Source organism: Lycorma delicatula, chromosome 2 (assembly GCF_047948215.1).
Source record: "Lycorma delicatula isolate Av1 chromosome 2, ASM4794821v1, whole genome shotgun sequence".
In the NCBI taxonomy this organism is placed as follows: domain Eukaryota; kingdom Metazoa; phylum Arthropoda; class Insecta; order Hemiptera; family Fulgoridae; genus Lycorma; species Lycorma delicatula.
Genome location: NC_134456.1, coordinates 127510580 through 127532343, shown reverse-complemented (window position 1 = coordinate 127532343; position 21764 = coordinate 127510580). Strand labels below are relative to the sequence as shown.

General features: G+C 31.9%; 1 protein-coding gene across 8 annotated transcripts in view; it reads right to left on the bottom strand.

Annotated features, from left to right (window-relative positions):
* The window catches only part of LOC142319213 (eukaryotic translation initiation factor 4 gamma 3-like), a 230884-nt gene that overhangs the window by 158470 nt on the left and 50650 nt on the right, over nt 1-21764 (bottom strand). Inside the window, exons 1-2 of one of the 8 annotated variants that reach the window (XM_075356239.1) lie at nt 19747-20057; nt 18598-18618 (exon numbers count right to left, since the gene is read on the bottom strand). The exons of 5 other annotated variants lie outside the window; for them this stretch is intronic. In XM_075356239.1, coding sequence (XP_075212354.1) covers nt 18598-18618; nt 19747-19774 — 49 coding nt within the window. In that variant the 5' untranslated portion in view covers nt 19775-20057. Of the gene's footprint in view, nt 1-18597; nt 18619-19746; nt 20058-21764 lie in introns of those variants that run through there. 2 more of the 8 variants (XM_075356235.1, XM_075356240.1) reach the window with 2 other exon arrangements.

The window sequence follows — 21764 nt, the reverse complement described above, 5'->3', positions numbered from 1 at the left end:
ACAAAATATTTGCAAAATCTACAAGGTGGAGATACACAATAATCGGTAAACCAAACATCAAAAAGATACATAAAAATATAAAGAAAATATTGTTATCTACCGTACTTGACTGTCGTTAAATAAATCTAATGTAAAAAATGATCTTTAAAAACAATTAAATTGGATCATCTGAGATTAAGAAAAATTAGTTCCAAGTAACAGACAGTTAATGTATAAAATTAAACTGATAAATGTACTTTTGAGTATAGATTTCAAAAATTATAACGACCTCTCGTGGATTGCTATTAGTGAAACGATTAACAAGGTTTTTTTAATAAAAAATATTTTAAATAAATATATTATTTTTTAAATGAATTAATTACATTTTAAATAAATTATTTTATTGCTTTCACTTCCGGTCTAGCGAACCCCGCAATCGGCAATCGATAGAATTATCTTCTCAGCTATTTATGTTAGGAAAACCTAAACGTTTTTTAAGTGGGGAAACTATATTAATATGGTCGACAACTTGAAACCTTCTTACTTAGGACTTTAAAAAATTTACGTATGACGTGGGACCAAAGAGAGTTTAAAGATTGATCATACTCACAACAGCCAGAAAATATGAAGACGCACATAACGGTGTTTGATTCAAAAACCTGACCAAAAGTAGATTACACAGAATTGCCCGTAACCTAAAATAACCTTATACCTGAGATGCTTGAATAGACAGTATACAAGGAGCAGAGCCTTTTTCGTTCCCCTTACTTCAATTTGGTAGCGCACTCAGTCGGAATTCGATTGTTATTGTATACGTGTCTGTTCTCGACGTTTATTGCTATAGCAAATATATCAAAGTGATTTCGGAAGTTTTAATGAAATTAACCAGTTATTGGCGATGGATGTATCAGAGGCAGGTACATTGTGGGCAACCCACAAAGTTGGTCTGGTGGTGAACACCTCTTCCCAAATCAGCTGATTTGGAAGTCGAAAGTTTCAGCGTTCAAGGTCCCAGTAAAAGTAGTTACTTTTATACGGCTTTGAATACTGGATCGTGGATACCGGTCTTCTTTGGCGGTTGGGTTTCAATTAACCACACATCTCAGGAATGATCGAACTGAGTATGTGCAAGACTACACTTCATTTACACTCATACATATATCATCCTCTGAAATAATACCTGAACGGTAATTCCCGGAGGTTAAACAGGAAAAAGAAAAAAGGTAGTGTGGACGATAAGTCCCTTTACATGTTAATAGCATAGTACAGTTAACCACGTAGATAAACAACGTTATGAATACTAAAAAATCCGGTATATATTTTAAATTGTTGAGCAGACTGACTTTTTTCCGCCATAAGCAGAGTCCTGCGCGTGTCACTTCAGTTAGCGTGGGAAGGACGTGACAACCTCTAGTTAAACCATGGCAGATACAAGTGCTTTCGCTGTAGAGGAGCGTTTGGTAACGGAAGGCCTACGCACCGAAACTTGTGTTGCTGTGGCGGAATCAATTGAACGATCGCCGATGCGGTCAACCCGTAAGCGGTCTGCAGATTTAGGCATTCCGCAATCGACTATGCAAGACTACATGCGGAAGAATGTTTCATGTTTTCGGCAATCTCTGTGAATGAGTTGAGTGATCGTGACTTGGAACAACGTGTGCGTTTATGTGAAACACGCTGCTCGCACGCTTCTCACATGCAAAAAAAAACCGTTCTCAGACTCGAGTGTGCTATTTATCGTACCTCACGAAATCGGTTTTTTTTTTTTTTTTGCTAAAGACAATCCGCACTTTTATAAGGAAATCGAGTAAATTTTATGAGAAAATTTATGAAATCAATCCGCCGCATGTTATGATTTTGGCAGGGATAACGTCAGACCATCTGCTAGGACCATATTTCTTTGATGGTTCTTGAACCAACACAACAATAAACCTTTGTAACAATAAAATCTTGAATCTTTGTAACAATGCTATTCAAAATAAATATTAATTTTAACAAGACGTAGTTTTTAATATTTTTGTCTAACCTTTAATCTTTAAAATTCAAGAATTTTATTACACTTTTGGACGTATCCTAGTCGTGATTTATATCTCATAAGGTAGAAACAGATATCCTCTAATCATTCTATTTAAAAATGTTTCCTACTTCATCAAACTTTCAAAGTAATCTCTCAACTAGCACATAGTTAGCAAAATTAAAAAAAAAAATTGAATAGCGCATAATATTTATAAATATTCTTTGTAGAACCCTCCAAAGTGACTGAAACGTTTCTACGACAAGTGAGAGCACTCGGGTGAAGATATAAAAAATTGGAGCGTGCTGAATCTTCTTTGTTGGATTCCCAGGATTACAAAAAGGATCAACAAAAAATGAAGCACAAATTATCACATACAAAATAAGAAATGAAACGTAGATGAATCGATTCACATTACAGAGAAGAAATTTTTCTTAATAGAAATGATAGTTGGCTTCAAGAGACATTTGAAATACAACAAACAAGAACTCAAAAGACTTTTAGTGACGCCAGTCAACGAAGCAAAAGAAGAAAAACAAAAGCTCTTCGAAATGAAATTAACTCTGCAGATGTAACTGTGGCCACTTGTATGAAGTTACGCTACGAGGGCAAGATGAATGCTTCAAACGTGATAAAAGATTTAACACAATCTCCAGCGCGCTCAAAAAATACAGAAAATCGTCCACTGAAACATCAAAACAGAAGGAACAAAAGCAGCGATTAACATCATAAACGTCATTAAGCAAACAGTATGACATTATAAGTAACTCCAATAAAAAATTCGATACAAGTCATACAGCTATACAAAAGGCCAAAAAGACTGTTATCTTCATAATCATTTAAAATTACAGATACTTGTGCTGAAATAAATTTCAATGATCTTTTAAATCACACTGCTTCGCGGCTTTCGTTCTATTTGACTGAAGTTGTTCGGCATTTGAATATTGAAGAAAGGTCCACATTAAGTGCGCAAGTGAGAATGTGACGGGTCCCAGCAGGGAACACTTAAGCATAATTTTAAAACAATTCAGATTCAGATGCTAACACTTTTCAAAGTTCGTTTGTTCCATTGCAATTTTCTTGCAGCGAAGAAAATAAGATAATAACGTCGCAATCCATTGCCTTCATCTCCTTTCTAAAAGAAGAAATTAATTGTATAGAAAATAAAATAAGTTCATTGGAAGAAACTCGAATCACACTAACAAATAAAACGTTTTTAGTAAAACAGGTAATATAATGCTGACAAGTAATTGACGCTAAAGTATGCAATGCAGCGACGAGCATTAAATCAACCATGAAATGCAACATGTGTGGAGCTTCGTCCTAGGATTTTAACGATTTAACAAAGGAAAAGCGTCTTTGGAATTCGGCTTATCGATACTGCATGCCAGAATAAGATTGAGACTGCTTCGTCTTGCATATAAATTTCCAGTAAAAGAATGACAAATAAGAACTCAAAAGTGATAAAAAAAATCGTTCAACAAAGAAAAATGGAGATACAAGAGGAATTTAAAACAGAATCGGGTTTAGTAGTAAATGTTCCTAAAAGTAAAAAGTAAAGTAGATTTTTTATGGATTGTGAGCATCAGAGACAATAACTGGCATAGATTATAGAATAATATACCGTCAAAAAGTAATTTTACATGCTACATCTGGTGACCATAAAATACATAAATAAAAAGACATTAATAAAAATAAATACATAAAAATAAAAATAATAATAAAATAATAATAATAATAATAATAAAATAATAATAAAATACATAAATAAAAATAAAAATTAATACATAAATAAAAATAGATAAATTCAAAGACTTTTGTTTAGACAAGGCGTATTGTACGTGGAATTATATCCATGATACCTACTCTTCATAAAATATTAATCCATGGATCTATCGTCATTGAAAAAGGGTTTTTACCCGCAGGAATGATGTCAGAAGAGGCTGTTAAGGCTCGAAACCAAACACTTTCGCTCGTACAGTCAAGATTTTGCTCGTAAGTTCAGCAGAGAATTCTTCAATCTAGTTGTTATTAATAGATTGTTGCTTAGCTCGGATCTTGTAATAACAAGCATGCGTCCTAATTCGGAAAAAATGACAAAACCGTTCCTCAAAGAAACTATCGAAATGCTTTTTCCCGCTGAAACAGGGGGACAATCAGATTCATCTGATGATGAAGACCTCGCAGAAGGGGCACAAGAATTTTCAGACGAACCATGGATGTCATCATAGGATTAATGCCATTTTTTGTTGTTATTTAATATGTAATAAATTTCATTTATAATTCAAGTACCGAATTGATATTATTTTCAAACCTAGTGTTTCCCAACACTTTAATAAAAAAAATATTGGCCAGGTTTTTGAATCAAATACTCTTATGTGTAACGGTAGGTATAAAATTTCGTCTGAATAGGAAATATTAAAGGAAACTCCTTTTCCCTCAAATACTTAAAACGATCATCATCCTCGTAACTTTCGTGAATAAAGTGAAAAATGGGACAAGAAACATAAGTATGTAATATACTTTACCACAATTTTAAATTAGAGTAAAAAGATACAGAGTGAGTTTCCGGTAGTGTTATACATCATTTTATTGGTTTAAGATAATAATCGTATTCGTTTCAAAAATATTTTCGTACAGATAAATACTGTTATATTAAAATGTTTATGTTCAAACATATTCACAAAGTTAAATAAACCGATCGTAGCCGGTGTCCGTATAATTAACCCAGGAAAAAATACGGAAAACATTACTGTCATTACGACTAGGTAAAATTAATAAAGTAGAAACGAACCGTAAGTACAATACATCAACACACGTAGTATTCTTCAATGGGTCGAGGCTGCGGCCTTGCCGTCGGGAGCGAAAGTAGGCCTAATATAATACCGCCTGCCGCTCGGCTGAGCGGGGTGGCTCGGTTCTGTCTGGATAATGATCGCGGTGGAGTATAGTAGGAGTAGGAAAGCGACATGAAGTCGGAGGTGGAGAAGGTGGAGGCGAGATGGTCGCAGCAGACGGCAAGTTTGGTTAAACTGCACCTATTTCATCACTGGAATCTGAAACCAGTACCACTGGTTCTCGTTCCGCCTACTACGTAAGAAAAGGGTAACAACGATTAACGATGTTCGTACGAAACTAAAGCGAAATGTTATTTTCACACAAGACAGTTATTACGTTAGATATCAAATATATCGGACTACTGCACTGTAAATATTCAGATACGGTACAGGAAGTAAAATCATAGTACGGCCAGTAAAATTTAAAAGAAAATCGTCTGCTTTATTTCCGTCCGGATCGATAACAAAAATGTCGTTCAAAAAATAATCGAAAAATTTTTAATCGGTTTGCAGAAACCCGTTCTTACTTTTTAACGTTTTCCTCTCGAGTTTTTTTTTTAAATTCAAGTTTTTCTTCGACCAATTACTCTAGAAGTGTTGAGTAATCCTAAATAAAAGAAGCAAGAAAATTTTTCACAAACAACTTTACACTAAAATTGAACAAGATTTAAACAGAAAACCAACTTAGCTACATCTATCTTTCAAAAAAATCTAATGAAAAAAAAATTGTATAATAATTGTATAAGTTTCTTCCAGCTAGGGGAAAATGCATTTCATTTTAAAAAAATCCCAAAAAGATTTTCCACGTTAACAAGTTTTTCTAAACTGATGTACGCGTTATTCAGAGATATGATGTTCAAAACAAATCCAGGACTGCGAACAAATTCAAGAAGTCGCTTCATACAGCTGTATAAACTACATTTCGGCAATCTTTGTTTGTAGAAGGCAATAGTACAATCGTTAAGAAAACTGTACACCAATCCGCTCTTTCGCTTTTCTGAGTAAATGTTACTTTTGAGAACGACTATCGCTTTCGACAGTGACTTTTCTCTATACCGCTAAGCCTAACCGACATACATACGCGTTTGTTAATATTCACGCAATTTCACAGTTAGTTCACTAATTTAATGTAGACTAGTTACTTTTACCTATGATTCACAATTCGTTATTTAAAAACTGCTAAGAAATTCGTCGGTAATTTACAAAAGAGAATAATAAGAAAGAGTATTTATTTGCTAATTTTTAACGGGAAAATCAGGTTTTATCTTGGAACACGTACTACTTTATAATCCATACCCCCGACCACTAGTATTATAAAATCTAATATAAGGCATTTCCATAAATCCAAATCGATTGAGTACCAAAATCATAACCAACATTTGTACATAAAATCGTTATAGAGATTAAGCAAAAAAATTATTAAAAAAATAATAAATTAATGAAGCAATATTTGTCGATAAGTTAGACCGACCGATTATGACAGCCGGTCCAGTTCATTCGATATAGAGAAAGCTGTGCAATATCTCTCCTACAGGCGAGACAGACACGATAAGAATGTGCCACAATTACATTTCAACATGCAGCAAACTGTTACACAAATCGCTAACGATTCGCTAAACGGCAGAAATGTATTGTTTTTGTGCAATATTAATGAATAAAAATTCTTAGTTACTAATATTTTAAACATTTTTAACTAGTTCAATAAAGAGTGTTCATTAATCAAATCTATTTTTTAAGAAAATATAGATTTTTACCTCAGGTAAGATGTAATTACCTCCTTCCATAAATTACAACAGCACTTCTTTCATGAAACAATCGTCAAACGGACAATTAATCAAGCATTAAATATAGTACATAATGTACCTACGTAAAACAATTCATATGCTAAACGAGGCTATACATATTACAATTTATCGAATAATGGATTAAGTAAATTAATGTTATCAGAACCTGTTGCCCTCCTCCTTATTTCAATACTCCAATACACGTGACTAATGATCCGGTAACAGAAATAATACTTCTTCAATTAAACATATACAAAGTGTTAATAAAAAATATGAAATAATTCTCACTTACATTTCCGTGAGATATTGATGCTTCTGACATTCTTAATGTTTTTACTAGACAAAAAACTATATTTCCCATTATACAAAATAAAACTTTGGATGTAATTTTAGTAATGAGAAGTATATTTTTTCACGCTTATTACGTTATGAAATTTACAAATCAATAAATCAACTATAAAAGACGACGGTAGGTTAACAAATAAGTGCAACAGTAAAAAAATATTTATACGAATAATATTAATTTTTCTTACAGAAAAAGGGGTGCGAGCGCGATCAAATAGTATACTCTGTTCACGGATATCCAATTAAAGAGATTTATTACATTTTTACTGTCTAAACGAGCGAAGCGAACGAAAATCTATAGAAAATCGCAATCGACAAAAAATTAATATTTTTGATTTTTATGTAACTATACACACGATAATGAAGATATAGTTTGTTTTTGCGGCGAGAACCCGTATTTTATTAATTAAAGTAAAATTCAATGCTATTACAAAACAAGTTTGGGACAACTACGCGAAAAGGACTTGGAACACCAACAATCGAATCTAATTCTCAAATTCATGCGACATAACATTATATTTCTGAGGGTTTACTTCGCGGTGTAAATACGTAACTATTGGCAGCTAGAAACGCCAATGTAACAAACCTGAAAGTTCACACTCCATTTCACATTACGTTATAAGGAAAATACTTATATGAAAAAAAGATAAATTTAATGTTAATGTATACGTACTATTTACGTAAACAAAATAAGATTATTTTTTTTCTGCATGCGTACAGAGATCTTTTTAATACAAAATTGTAACCGATAAAGAAAATGAATGACTTAAAGTGATTTTCCTACGTAAAGATACAACTATTTTCACAGCATTCTGTGGGCTGTGAACAGGATGACGGAATAGTCATGCTTTTAGATTACTTTACGCCATAACACTGCCCGATGGGGATACACGTTTCATTTCAAAGTTCTGAATAATTGATGTGGCGAGAACTTTTTACACCAAATAATTTCTTTTGAAGTAAAGAATAAAATATACGAATTACAAAAGTTATATTAATTTAATTGGCTTAAAAAATCAGTAATAATAAAAAAATAACACGGGGGACACAGATAATTCTACGAGCGCTAATAAAATTGTATATATCGAATTTTAAAAAAGTACATAGTCCTAGCTGTCGTTCATACTCGTTTGAAAAGTACGATGCTTAAGATGCATCAAAAATTAAAAATAAGTCTTACATCTTCCTGAGCCGAGTACACGCTCTCTATCGACCTGAACTTTCAATCCGTTCTTCCCTTTACTAAACGCTCAAAAGATTTTATCATTGTTTTAGTCGTATTAAAAATGCAATCGAATATTATTGATGTTTTAACAAAAAAGTCTGTTAAAAATTAATAATTATTAAATTTCATAAAGTTCATATGACCTTACAAAAAAATAAAATCTATATATATAGACAATATTAATAATTTATAAATAAAGTATAGACAAGAAATCAGTTATTCGCAAAACAATTAGAGGTAAATACTAGGTCACCGGTGAAAGTATTGGTATGCACGAAAACGAAAAGGAGCGCACTTTAGCAAAGTATGGCTTCCTAATCGCCAATCACGAAAAAAAACAAAAAGTCTATCTCCACCTGCAGTTAGAAATACAAATCCTTTTAGAAAAAAATATTAACATATAAATAAAAATAAATCTGATCTCTGCGTTTTTAAAAAATGACGATAAAAATTAATTGTACGTAGATTTACGAGAGAAGCCCAAAAGGTAATGAGTACGTGTTGTCTACTTCCCATGTCAACTTCAAGTTGATTGTTGTAGTCATTGAGTGTCAGTGACAGTTTGCGATAAGTGTCGTTTAATCCCCAACCATAAAAAAATATTGATTAACGTTATGCGATTCAGTTTTGTGTCCGTTTAAAAAAATCAGTTTCCGAAACGTATGAAATACTGAAAAAAGCATTCAATGATGAGAGTGTGTCGCGTACAACATGTTTTCATTAACATGATGCATTTTTGGCGGGACGAGAGAGCGTGGAAGACGTGGGGAGAACATATCGACCGAGCACAATTAATGACGTTAAGGTGAACACAACGTTCGTCAACAGTTGAGAACATCAACGTATTGGTGTGCGGCAGTTCTCATATAGCAAGCATACAATTTTTCAACGAGCGGATGCATATGAAACGCGTTAACATATTGTTAGGTTCCGCGGCTCTTGTGACGCCTGACTAAATAAAGCACCGCGTATTCATCTGCGAGAATTGACTCACTTCAGGAAGAAACACACACTTTTGCATAATGTGGTAACCGCTGACGAGTCTTGTATCTTCCATTATGACCCTAAGATAAAACATCAAAATTCACAGTTGAAGTATACTTCTTCACCACCTCCAATAAAAGCCAAGTTGCACGCAGCACAGGCAGTCATGACGAGAATTTTTTTCATCATAAAGGATTCATTTACCAAAATTTGGTTATCTATAATGACGATTATAAACGCTCTCTGGTACATCAATGGCTGAAGGTAATGCTGACTCGCTTGAGAAAAAATGTCCTGGAAAAAACAGAACAACTTCTGTTGTTCTGTTTTTGGAGACGATAATGCGCGCCACAATGTCGCTCAGATAAGTCAGCGAAAAATTAAAACTGTTCTTCGCCCACCATACAGCCCAGATCTAGCTTTGGGTGTTCCCATAAGTGAAGAAGGGCCTGAAAGGGCGAAAATTTAAGACCAATAGGTTCTAAAAGTCAAGGAGGCGAAATGCTTTCGAAAAATGGCCTGCATTTCGTGTTTGAACATCTACATGATTTTTTTTTTTCAGAATAAAAAACTTTATTCTAATTACAGCTTTGCCTCATTACTTATTGGACCGCCCTCGTACGATTGTTAATAAATCGTTTAAAAACTTCTTAAAATTTGAAGCATTCGTATCTGCTCAATTTCAACCACAGTAACTAAAGAGCTACGCGATAAAAAAAAACCACTGGAAATTACAATAAAACAAAACCTTCAAATACTAACAGACTAAAATTGAGGTTCGTTACGGAAAGTTTGACCACAATCAGTAAACCAACAATTTGATAAGATGGCTTTCTGCTATAGGAAATAAAACTGCTACCAAAAAGCTTATAATAATCAATCGATCCCGAATAAGAATTTTAATAAAATAATTTAATAATAAAAATAAAATAAGTATCATATTCACGATCAGATTTAGCTTTTAAAACGTCCATATTAAACAACATTGAGGATCAATCAAATATTTAGTTTTACAACCTAATTTGCAAAAGCGCATGTAGAATGTATTGGTGTGGCACTTGTTAACGTCTTGGATCGTGATTAAAAGGATTTACCTTTACATTCGCTTGGCAAACCACCTATTCCAAGGTGGGCTGACGCCCACCTGGTTATTAAATAACACCGGCAAAGTGTAATACCGCGCCAGAAAGCATTCCGAGATCCTTTCCATGCACAGTACCAGAGTAAATTTGGTACGCAGAAGATATAAACTGTTGAAATAAGTATTATTTATTTTAACTTTCTACGCTGCAATGAGGTTAAACCAGTTGCCTAATGGAGACAAAAATTTACGAATTCGCATAACAATTTGTCTATACAAGTGTTAAAAACATTTTTTAATGGGAACTTTCAGTACTTGTACAGAAAATACCCATTAAAGAATTTTATACAAAAGGTAAAGCACGAAAGGTTTCCCAAAATAGGTACTTTTATATCTAGGTATATCTTTTCACAGTTTACTTTAGGCTTTTAAGAAAGCGAGCCTGATGGGAGTCTCATTTACCATACCTTCTTTACACTAATCACGCCATAAGAAAGGTTGCAGCAAATTAATGAACCCGTTAGAGAAAACGTAATTTTGAAGTAAATATTAAACACCAACTGTTATTTAACCATGGGTTAGTATACCCGACTGAATTCAGGCTAAATTTTACAGATTACAACCGAACTGAAACGCATTACAAATACTAGTATTCGTAAGGATTAGTAGGTAGAATTAAAATGCTGTTTACTTTTTCACAACACCGTGTATCAAGAGTAAGACGCGTCATTTGGGATTTTAGATAGTAAAATATTAATCTACATTAAATTCACAGCAGCAGCAATAGAAAACCACACTAAAGAGTTATCGCAGTAAATTAGTAAGAAATAATCTTAGTGTTATTATTATCAACTGATAACGCCTAATAAAAAATCTTATCTAAATAATTCTAGATAATATAAATATCATTTTAATTTGTTCCAATTTAAACTTTCGTTCATAGACCTGACCTGTCGCTTTTAAAATAGTATATCCACATATATTTTCTATACGCCTAGTCGCAGAAATTCAATATTTACTTATTAAATTGATTATTTAAAAGCTAAAACTGACACGAATAACTACTTAAATAAAAAAGTATGTAAAATCACGTTAATTATTATTACATGCATTAAACGAGTTAGTTTATCGCTACTACAGTCTGAAGCAGTCAATTTCTAGTATTGAAAACACATACATACCGATCGAAGTGGGCTAGAAAATATTTTTTACATGCAACAATCGCTGTTAAAAACTCGAACATACCGAAGAATATCAAAAGAATACATGTATTTAAAAACGACAGGTTCTGAATTATAATAAACATGTCTTGCGTAATCGTTGACCCTAGCTTAACGGTAGACGGTCATGGTCGGTATACCAGAAACATCGTATTAATTTAATCGTTAAAAAGCTATCCCTTTAACGTTAATTCAGAAGCAGCATCACAAATTTATAAAAACGTCAGTCATATCACAATCAATTAATAATTTCATTGCGTGTAGCGAAAAAAAAATTCAAGCCTATGAAACGTATTAAATCAAATATATGACGTTACGATCGAAATGTTATTGCTTTTACGTAGTTGGTGTTTTATAAAGCAAATTTTATTGCTATTACTACGTAAAAGTAATAAAATATAGTTTTAAAAGTAAATGGTCTTTTAATACTCATAAAAAAAATTTATTAAAGTATAATTATTAAATTTTTAACTTTTTTTTAATACTAAACAACAATCTTAATTTACTTCAATACATATTTCATTCCGAAACATGAAAAACGTACACACTTCACATTCTTTTAAATAAAATAATTTCTTACGTTATAAAAAAAACTGATGCGATCCGAACATAATTGCTATGCCGTTATCAATCGTCTGATCTGGTTTGATTCTCTTCTCTGTTCTTATCTATTCTTCACCAATCTCTAAGCACTGATATTTATGTACAGATTATAGAGGATATAAAACTCCTATTTAACCGGTTAAACATTCAGTTCCAGGTTTTTTTTGTACAGCCATTGAATACAACACAGTTAAGGCTGAGCAGCCCTCATCAAACCACACAAGTTATCCAACCAAAATTCATTAAAAAAAATCCACCTGGGCGGGCGAGAATAAGTAAAAGGAAAGAGTGAGAATAAGGCCGATGGAATCAATTTACAAACGTGAAACGAGGCGAACTGTACCTAAGGAAATCCCCATGTACTAAGATCAATCCAAAAATTCTGACCGTATTTCCGAGGAAGTCGCCTTACTTTTACCCAGATGACAAGGATATGGTCCACAGCTATAGGCGGCTTGGCTACATACGAATGTTGTGGAAAATGCAATTCATTTATGCTTACATTGATAAGAAGAAGGTTTATATTTTTCATGTCAAATGTTTAATTTTTTCTTGAATCAGACTTTTAGCGATTTATTTTGTCACTGTTTGCCTAAGTATATTCAAAAGACAAGGTCATTTTCGTGCGGTCGAAATGATTGTTACTGATTTCATGATTTTTATCATTTAGGTTATATTTTTTATGTTAAAATAAAAATGTATGCCATTCTTTAAATTTTATGTGAAGGGACAGACATACATATACAATAAGCATCGTTTACAGTGACATCTGATATGACATATCGGATAGTGACCAAAAACTTCTCTTTGCTGTTTGGTATGCTGTTAATACACAAATACAGTACGTATATTATTTATAATTACATCGGTTATAGACATATCGGTTATTATGACATTTTTTCTACTGAAGAGCAACATTTTATCGCTTATAACGACGGACGGGAAGTGACTCATCAGTAACGTAGTAAATCTCAGGAATATTTTGATTGTTAAAATGAGTCACCTTTTCCTATTTACCTGCATACGTACTACACTTTCTTATCTTATAATGACAGACGAAAGTGACTGGTCAGTAACGCAGTTCGGTAAGTATCGTTTATAGTAACATCACATAAAACGACATATTAAATATAGTGACTAAAAACTTCTCTTGGTTAGTTTGTTTATTAGACATCAGTTGTAGTACATATCAGTTATTATGACTTATTTTTCCTACTACTGAAATGCAACATTTTATCGTTTATAATGACCGAAACAAGTGACTCATCAGTAACGTATCATATCAACATGGTAGCTACACAAATATTTTGACGGTTCCTTTTTTCTTGCATGTGTACAAAAACTTTTTTTTATAATTTCGTGTAACAGATTACTGTAAACGGAAACAGTCACATTCAGTTGTTATTAATCTTTTACTGAGCATAACATATCGTGGAGGTATAGTATTTTATTTTACGTATCCTGAATAATTCATTCAATAGTGGTTTAATTATGATTTTGCGAAAAACATTCACGGTAGATGAAAAGGCACACATCGACAGGTTAGAGAACTGCAAAACGAATAAGGATATCGCCAAAGAATTTGGCGTAGGTCATTCGACAATATCGGTGATATGGAACCGTGAAAAAGTTAGGAAATCAAATTCTGTGAAATCAAAAAATTACGGTCTAGTCAACACAATGATGTCGACCAAGCACTGTTAAAATGATTTAAGTAGCAGAGGACTTGTATTGCAAGGTAGGGCGAACGATTTTCCTGAAAAATTCGGAAATTAAATTACTTCTGAAATAATTAAATTATTTTTAATAATTATTACTGTATTACAATACCCGTGTAGATGGCATATTAAAGTAATACCACTAAGTTACCTAAACATCAGTTATAATGACCTAAAATCAACAGCCCCTTGGAGGTCACTATAAAAGATATTTACTATATATACGTGTGTGTGTGGGTGTATAAACTATATCCTAGACTTATCCTTTCTTCTACGAAGATCCTACCACAATTCGTAAAAAACCTCATTTTATATAATAACCCGTTTTCACAAATATCCTATAACACTACAACACAACAGAAGACCGATGCCTCTCGACAAGATCTTCTGGAACACATTTAAAAATATTTGGGAACCAAATTGTTTTTTTGCTACGTGCACTAAATACAATAAAAAGGTTAACACGAAGACAACAGATATTTTTATTTTTCTTAAATCGTGGGAACTACAATTGAGAATGGAACCGAATTAATCACTGGATAGAAAAATAACAATAGAAGGGCATTTTAAAAAGTTAAATGAGGACAAGGTGAAGGGAATTAGCACAACAGCAAAACACACTATGATATGCGACAATATTAATCGAATAACATGAAAAATGTTGAATACTATATAAAAACATCTTTCGATAAAAAGAAAAATATCCAAACATTAGACATATTAAAAAAAATTACATTTTTAACAAATTTTAATTAGCGTACGTAAGATATCCTGCAGCTTGTACATCGCTAGCATAAATATATGGTCGCTCGTAAGAGTAAAATTTGAATCCCCGAAACAAGAAATGTTCATTTATTTTCAAAAATTTACGGTTTTGGGAATTACAAAAATTATTTAAAAAAAACAAATAGTATAACTGATAACAGAAATAATAATCCGGACATTTGAATGATTTAGCACTCAACAATAAATATGAATGCTATACGAGAACCTCCCGTTGACAAGAGAAATCTGAATAATATTTTTAATTTTATAAGAATTATTTTTATCAAGCAACATTCGGCTAATCATTCTTTAATTATTTTACATAAGATGAAATATTTATAAATTACATTACGCCAAATAACAAACACCTACGTGCCTTAACATTCCAATAAAAATTTTAGCAAGTAGAAATAATGAAAAAATTAATTGTACTAATTCATAAACTATAACTGCATTACATTAATTTTTATTATCGAAGTATTAAAATAAGGAGTCCGAAAAATTAAAAACCAATAATGCACTTGCATTACCAGATCAGGCAGGTACATAGATAAAAAAAACTACAAGAGTGAAACGTCCGCTTCGGATCCCCACCACTACGGAACAGACCCTACAAGAAGAATGTCAGGAATTCACAACTACTGTTACTTCATTGCAGCACGAGCAGTCAACCTATCCCGCCTTCTGTGTATCATCTACAATTTAGTAAACAAGTTTAGACCTAAATTTAGTAACAGTTAACCGTTCCGCAGTCTCATGTCTAATAGTAACTAAAAATAATATAAAACCGATAAAAAATTTAATATTTCTATAAATAATTTATAGGGCCGGTAAAAAGTAGGTTCAAATTAAACAAAAGTACTAAGGATGCAAAATATCAACCAGAATGATCATGATTGTTTAGATTTTTAAATTCAGCGTGTAACAGAAGTAAAAGCCCCGCTCACCAAAATATTATGTAAACGGTTGAAAAATTTCCTTAACGTAGACTTTACCGATCGTAATTTCTGATATCTGTTATGAGAGTTTATGTGATCCCTCTGCGAATATTTAACGCATTAGTAAATAACAGTAAAACATAGATCCCACAATCAGAATACTATTTCAATTTACGAAGACAATAAGCAAGCCGTACAGAAATAAAATCCCATAAATTATTCTACAAAATCTATAAATGCGTCGGCTTACCTTAATTAAAAACAGTAATTATTGCCGAAAACTAATGATCATATACTTTTAATTAAATACTCATGTTTTAAACGAAAGATAAACCTATAAAAATAAGGCCCATATTACGCATTAGATCTTTTAATCGACGACTGACAGAATTTTTATCTCGAGGTTTAATGAGGTAATTAGAGTGAATCACTGCTTTTACACAATAATTTATCGTCTTTCCGCATAACTAAAGCGATGTATGTAGGATGTCCTTTAAAACAAAAAGTAGCTTTCATAAAGCAAACATAATTTGAAAAGCTGTTTAAAAAATAAAAAACGTTTCAGAGAAATAATTTATTTAAATACAAAATACCGGCATACGCAAATAATTATGATTCGTACGTGACTGTAAATTATTTATGTTGCACTATATATACAAAAACAAAAAAAAAGATTAAAGTAAACCGCATCAATAATAAATACGACTATCGGATTAAAAATTGTAAATCGAATAAGTACAGAAGTTATGCGCACGAGAAAAATAAAAAGAAATATGGGCAAACGTACTAAGAGTGCATTAATAAAAATAAACACAGCTAGCAAATTATAAAGTAATATAATTTATAGACAACTCTGAATAGAAATTAAAAACTTAATTTTATAATTTTTTTTAATAATAGAAACATTATTGGACAACAATGATTATCTATCACCTTTATTAGCAGAATGAATAATTAAATAAAAAAGATGATTAACACGCACACGTGTAAAGCTGTTAATTCCAAGCAACATTAGGTCTTTTATGGCAAATTAAACGTAAATCAATAACTTAAACTTACTAATTTAGCATAAAAACTAAGTATTCAACAGATAAATTATAAAGTACAACTTACATTAACTAATAGTTAGGAGCGTAAAATTCTTAAATGAACTAACTTCATATCCATTATTCTCTAATATATAACTGAACTATGATTCACAATACTCTTCCCAATTATCTTTATTGTTTTTACTACTGGAAAAATCTATACCACAATTTGATCTACACAGTTTTTTTCCAATATATCACCTGTCTCATGTACTGCAGTGAGGCTGGCTATTCGACAGAATTGCTTTCTACATTAATATTGGTGTTCGGACGGACCTTGCGGTGAACAAACTGAAGCTGTTATTTGTATGATTGAATCATTACACCTGATCTTCCGTGGTCTCAGCTGAAATGCGACAGAATATTCTCTGCAAAAAATGTAACTACTTAACTCCTCACTTTCCCTTCAAAATCTGGCATGTGGCAACCTTCAACTCTGCATCTCTTATTGCAGAGATTTTGTATGTAGTTTTAGGGATGACAATGCCTCACATCAGGTCATCTACAACCATTCGGTTATGACATTAACATATACGCACTTCTATTCTAGCACTGTCAAATTTGACAATCATAAAACAAATAAGTAAACAACAACAAAAAAGTGAAATTTAAAGGATTCTCTCATGAGTAAAATTAATACAATTTTTTTCCAAATTTAAAGTACTAAAACTGAATCAAAAAAAGAATTACAATAATTTTGCTTCCTTACGTCCTAAAACAAAAATAATATTAAAAAACTTAACGCGCACGCGCTTGTATTTGTGAAGGAGAGGAGAGATCTTGTTATCAGAACGAATGGTTTAGATAAATTTGTGAGAAATAAACAAAACAGACATTCGTACGAAATTTCCACACAAAAAGTTGAATTATGAGAAGCAACAAAATGAACATCGGTGCAAAATCGAAAGAAATATTTACTTTACAAAAACTGTTCCACGAAAATATTAACGTAAAAGATTAATCGGTCACTTGACGTATTTTAATTGTTTCTGCAGTAAGAGTTACATGTTTGTACGTAAACCGATAGAAGATCTGCTAGAAAAATTTCACGGTTCTACAAGTTTTAAGGTACATTCTACATAATTTAAGGATTTTTCAGAGAAACAAAACCAAAAATACCGAATAAAGATTAAATGTTTGTTAATAATATAAAATTCAAAACACGATTAATATAGGAAACCTTTGATAATATCTCACCTGACCTACATTGTCAGTCACTTTATACGGTTTTTTAAACATTCTTAACAAAGCTGTAAAGAAAAACTTACTATCATTCGCAATTCATTACTTCGGTAAAATTAAATATTCATATAAAAATTAATCATTAAATTTAAAAAAAAAATTTACGATATACATTATCTTAAAACGGTTACGGCGTTACATATAAAACCAAAAGTTTTCGGGAAGGCCGTGTTTTGGCCGTCCAAAAAGCTTTTGTGTAAAACTTTTAGAGCTTACCTGCTCTAGAAAGAAAATGCGAAGATTAATCTTTGAAATATTTGTACAGTAAAAATAAATATCACAGCATTTGTTTTTTTTTCATTAAACAGACACGATATCCGCCAATCGGTTCCCGTGAAAAGTTCGGAGAAAGTAGGAAATATTTGTATTTGCGTTAGAAGTATTTATCCTAATCAGTAAATCCTGGTTTCGTAAAATCTTTTTATTTCGGAATCTTAATATATGAATAGCATTAACGGGCGTGACTAATTTCCATCGGCCGTTTATATTAATAGTCGAAAGTTTCACTCAAAACAAAACTAGCAAATCAGAACTTTACAATCTCGGTTGTATCATACGCCCAATAATTAATTCGGTGCTTATTAAACGTCTGGCTCAACAGAACGAATACGATGCAAACAATCCGTGTATCTATATTCACATTTATTTGAAAACAGTTCCGAGAATTATGAATACATCAATATCGTTATCTCAATTAAATTCACTAGACAAACTAATATTTCAACCTTACCCCGTTTAAGTTGTAATTCTTGGCCATAAGCATACGAAACATACCTCTCAGAAGCGTATACGCTTCTGAAACAATAAAGAGTACAATAATAATATAAGTATTTAACTTCTACAATAAACGCAACAGCAAACAAAATAACACAAAAATACTTAATAACAGTTAAAGCAAATATATTTTTGTTGTACATCAGGCATTTTCACACAAAAAGTACACATCGCCAAGTAGCACAACAAAGGCTCATAAATAAATCTATCAGACGAAAGAGTATTCCGTGAAGTGATATACAAAATCGAAAGCTCTTACATTTATCAAAATTGATTTGAAATCGCATCAATAGTTTTTAAATCGGGAAAAATTACCTTTAGCTTTTTAATTGTACAACCAGTAAAATAATGTTAATTCATATTGGAATATTTCAAATGCGATCTTTATTCTTATATATTTTATTAATTTTTTTTACAAATAAACCACACTTTGAGAGGAAACCGATTAAGACATGTATTACATTACATAAACCATACTTAAATTTTGAACGTAAAAAGTTAATAGATAAAATGAAATATAAACAAAATAACTATCACAATTTATGAATGAACGCTAAAACAGCTGTTAATAAATTAACTACCTATTGCAACTAGCCTATTCAATATTTGTAAACAGCTTGGACCGAACGACAAGCACACGTATTACAACATTCCTTTAGGTCACGTAAATAATGTTACTGGACACGATCACTAAAGGAATATTACCAGTAAAGTTCTCGTTTAAAACTGAAACTGTTACAGAATTTTTTTTTAAATGTACATGTAAAACACAAAACAATTGAAATAAATATATTAGCCGATATCTAATAAAGATTTTCGACAGCTCACTTTAAAATTTCATGTACAATGTTAATCGATAAAAGATAATAGAGTTATCTGGAATAACATTAAAACTCTCGATAAGATAAGACTTTTTACAGCTAACTTGTCGATAACAAAGAAATTATTAGAAAATTAAAACCGCTCATAAAAAAACTAACATTAGAGAGTTAACTATATCTTATTGAACTGGATCCAAATAATTAAATATAGACGAACGGCCTTCTAAAACATATCTGTACAACATTTTACGACAGAGTTTGTCAAAATCTATATCCGCAAACGAATTTAAATTACAAAATGATGTAGACATATTGTATATATATTTACCGTTCAAGCTGTGTTCGACCATGTCCATGTCGACACGAGCAGCAGCAGCCGCCGATCCTTTTAATAGGTTGTGAAATTAGTTGATACTAGTTTAATAAATATTGTTGCGAGACGTGGCATTTCCACTATTCTTCGCACAGTACACAACAAACACCGAACAATATTAACACAGACTTATTACACCACACTGTTAAAATAAATCAGCTGTTTAATAAAACGGACTGCAATGGTTTTTTTTAAAAATAAAATACAATACTAACTAGACGACGTGGCCTAGCTAATAACACGAACCTAATGCTGGCTGGCACTTCTGTAAAAACCAGACTGCACGGAGGAGAATTAGCGGTGTCCGCCCCTCCCTAAGAAACTCTCTCTACTCCCCTCTACGGAACACTATCTACCTACCACCTACCGTGACGTCACTCGAAAGCCAGCGAGGAATGGACAGGAATTTTTCCCGGACGCAAACAAAATAACTGTCCTGCCTCTATACCACTCGGTCAATGGAATAAAACGCTCGACGAATAAATAAGACCTCATAATGTTAAACGATAAAAATTTTTAATTAACAACGCAAATAAATACGTAATTGAAAATTTCACTCGTTATAAAAAAACCGTATAACATACAGCGATATAAAGATCTGTATTTATAGAAATAATACTCAAGACGCTTTACAAAAATAGGGTAATTATATAAGGAGACTATAAATCGGGGAAAAAGAACAAATAAATTAACTCTATATCTAATGGTATGTACTTAAACTACACGTAGATTTCTTCTTTCGGGTAAATACAAGTTACTTACTGTACATATATCCGAAAAGATTCAAAATGTACCCAGCTTTCCGTTCCAGCCTATGACGGATATCTATTTTAACAAGATAACGCTAATCGGTTTAAAATAAACACAAAAAACCTCTTCCCGGCACTGTGAATACATCCAGATCGAAACTTAAAATGTTTTATGTCAAAATATACAAATTATAAGCAACCGATAAACGTGGTAAATCAAATAGTACAACAAATTTTAAGGAGATAAAATTACATATTTCATAAACATTAAAAGGGATCAATTTTTAAAAATTAATGTTCCAATACATCGCAATCTCATTATCATAACAGAACTATTTAAATTTAAAAACATAATAAAAAACTCATTACGATATTGTTTGAACGTTTCCTACTTACAAGACGACAGAGGAGGAAAGTCCGTTGTTAACATTCTCACGGTCTAGAAAGCGAGACAGGCGCTGACGCTGAAGGTAGGCAGATAGGTAAGTAGATAGGTACCGTGCGCTAGCGCGGTATCTTTGTAACACTACCTTTCTCACTCTCACTCGGTTTTGGTCGTGGCGAGGGAGTGCAATAAACAAATTCCGCGTAGTATTATCTCACAACAGCTAACGGTTTTCATATCAACAGGCATTCTTGTAGAAAAATCCACTTTTTACATTGTAAAATTCCCTTGCAGCAAAACGTGTGTCTTAAGAAGGTAATTTACAAATATATATATATATATAAACTTAATGATAAATATTTTTCATAACTTAAAATAAGATTTTGAAAAATTTTTTGTTTGTAATCAATCGATGAACTCATTCGCAACACAAGCGCCACTCTATATAAAGTATTCTAATATTCCATTACGGCAAAAAAAAAAACAATCAGATATATTTCACACGAAATAATTAACCGACTAATTAGATGGAAGCATTTCTTATAAAAAAAATCAATGAGAATGAAGAATTACATACACTATCTACATTCCTTTAATTCCTTCTGTTTATCAAATAACATAAATCAAAATTTAAAAAACCTATAATTAAAATTCACGCAACTGGAACTGCAACAACCTATTCGGATCGATTTTCGAAATATTCACAATAATTTTACAGTATAAAGACTAAAATTGTTAAAAATAGTACACAGAATGTTTAGGAAAAACATTATCAGGTAGAAACATCCACCCCCCTCACCAAGAAAAAACGGTTTATATTCGTATAGCATATATACATG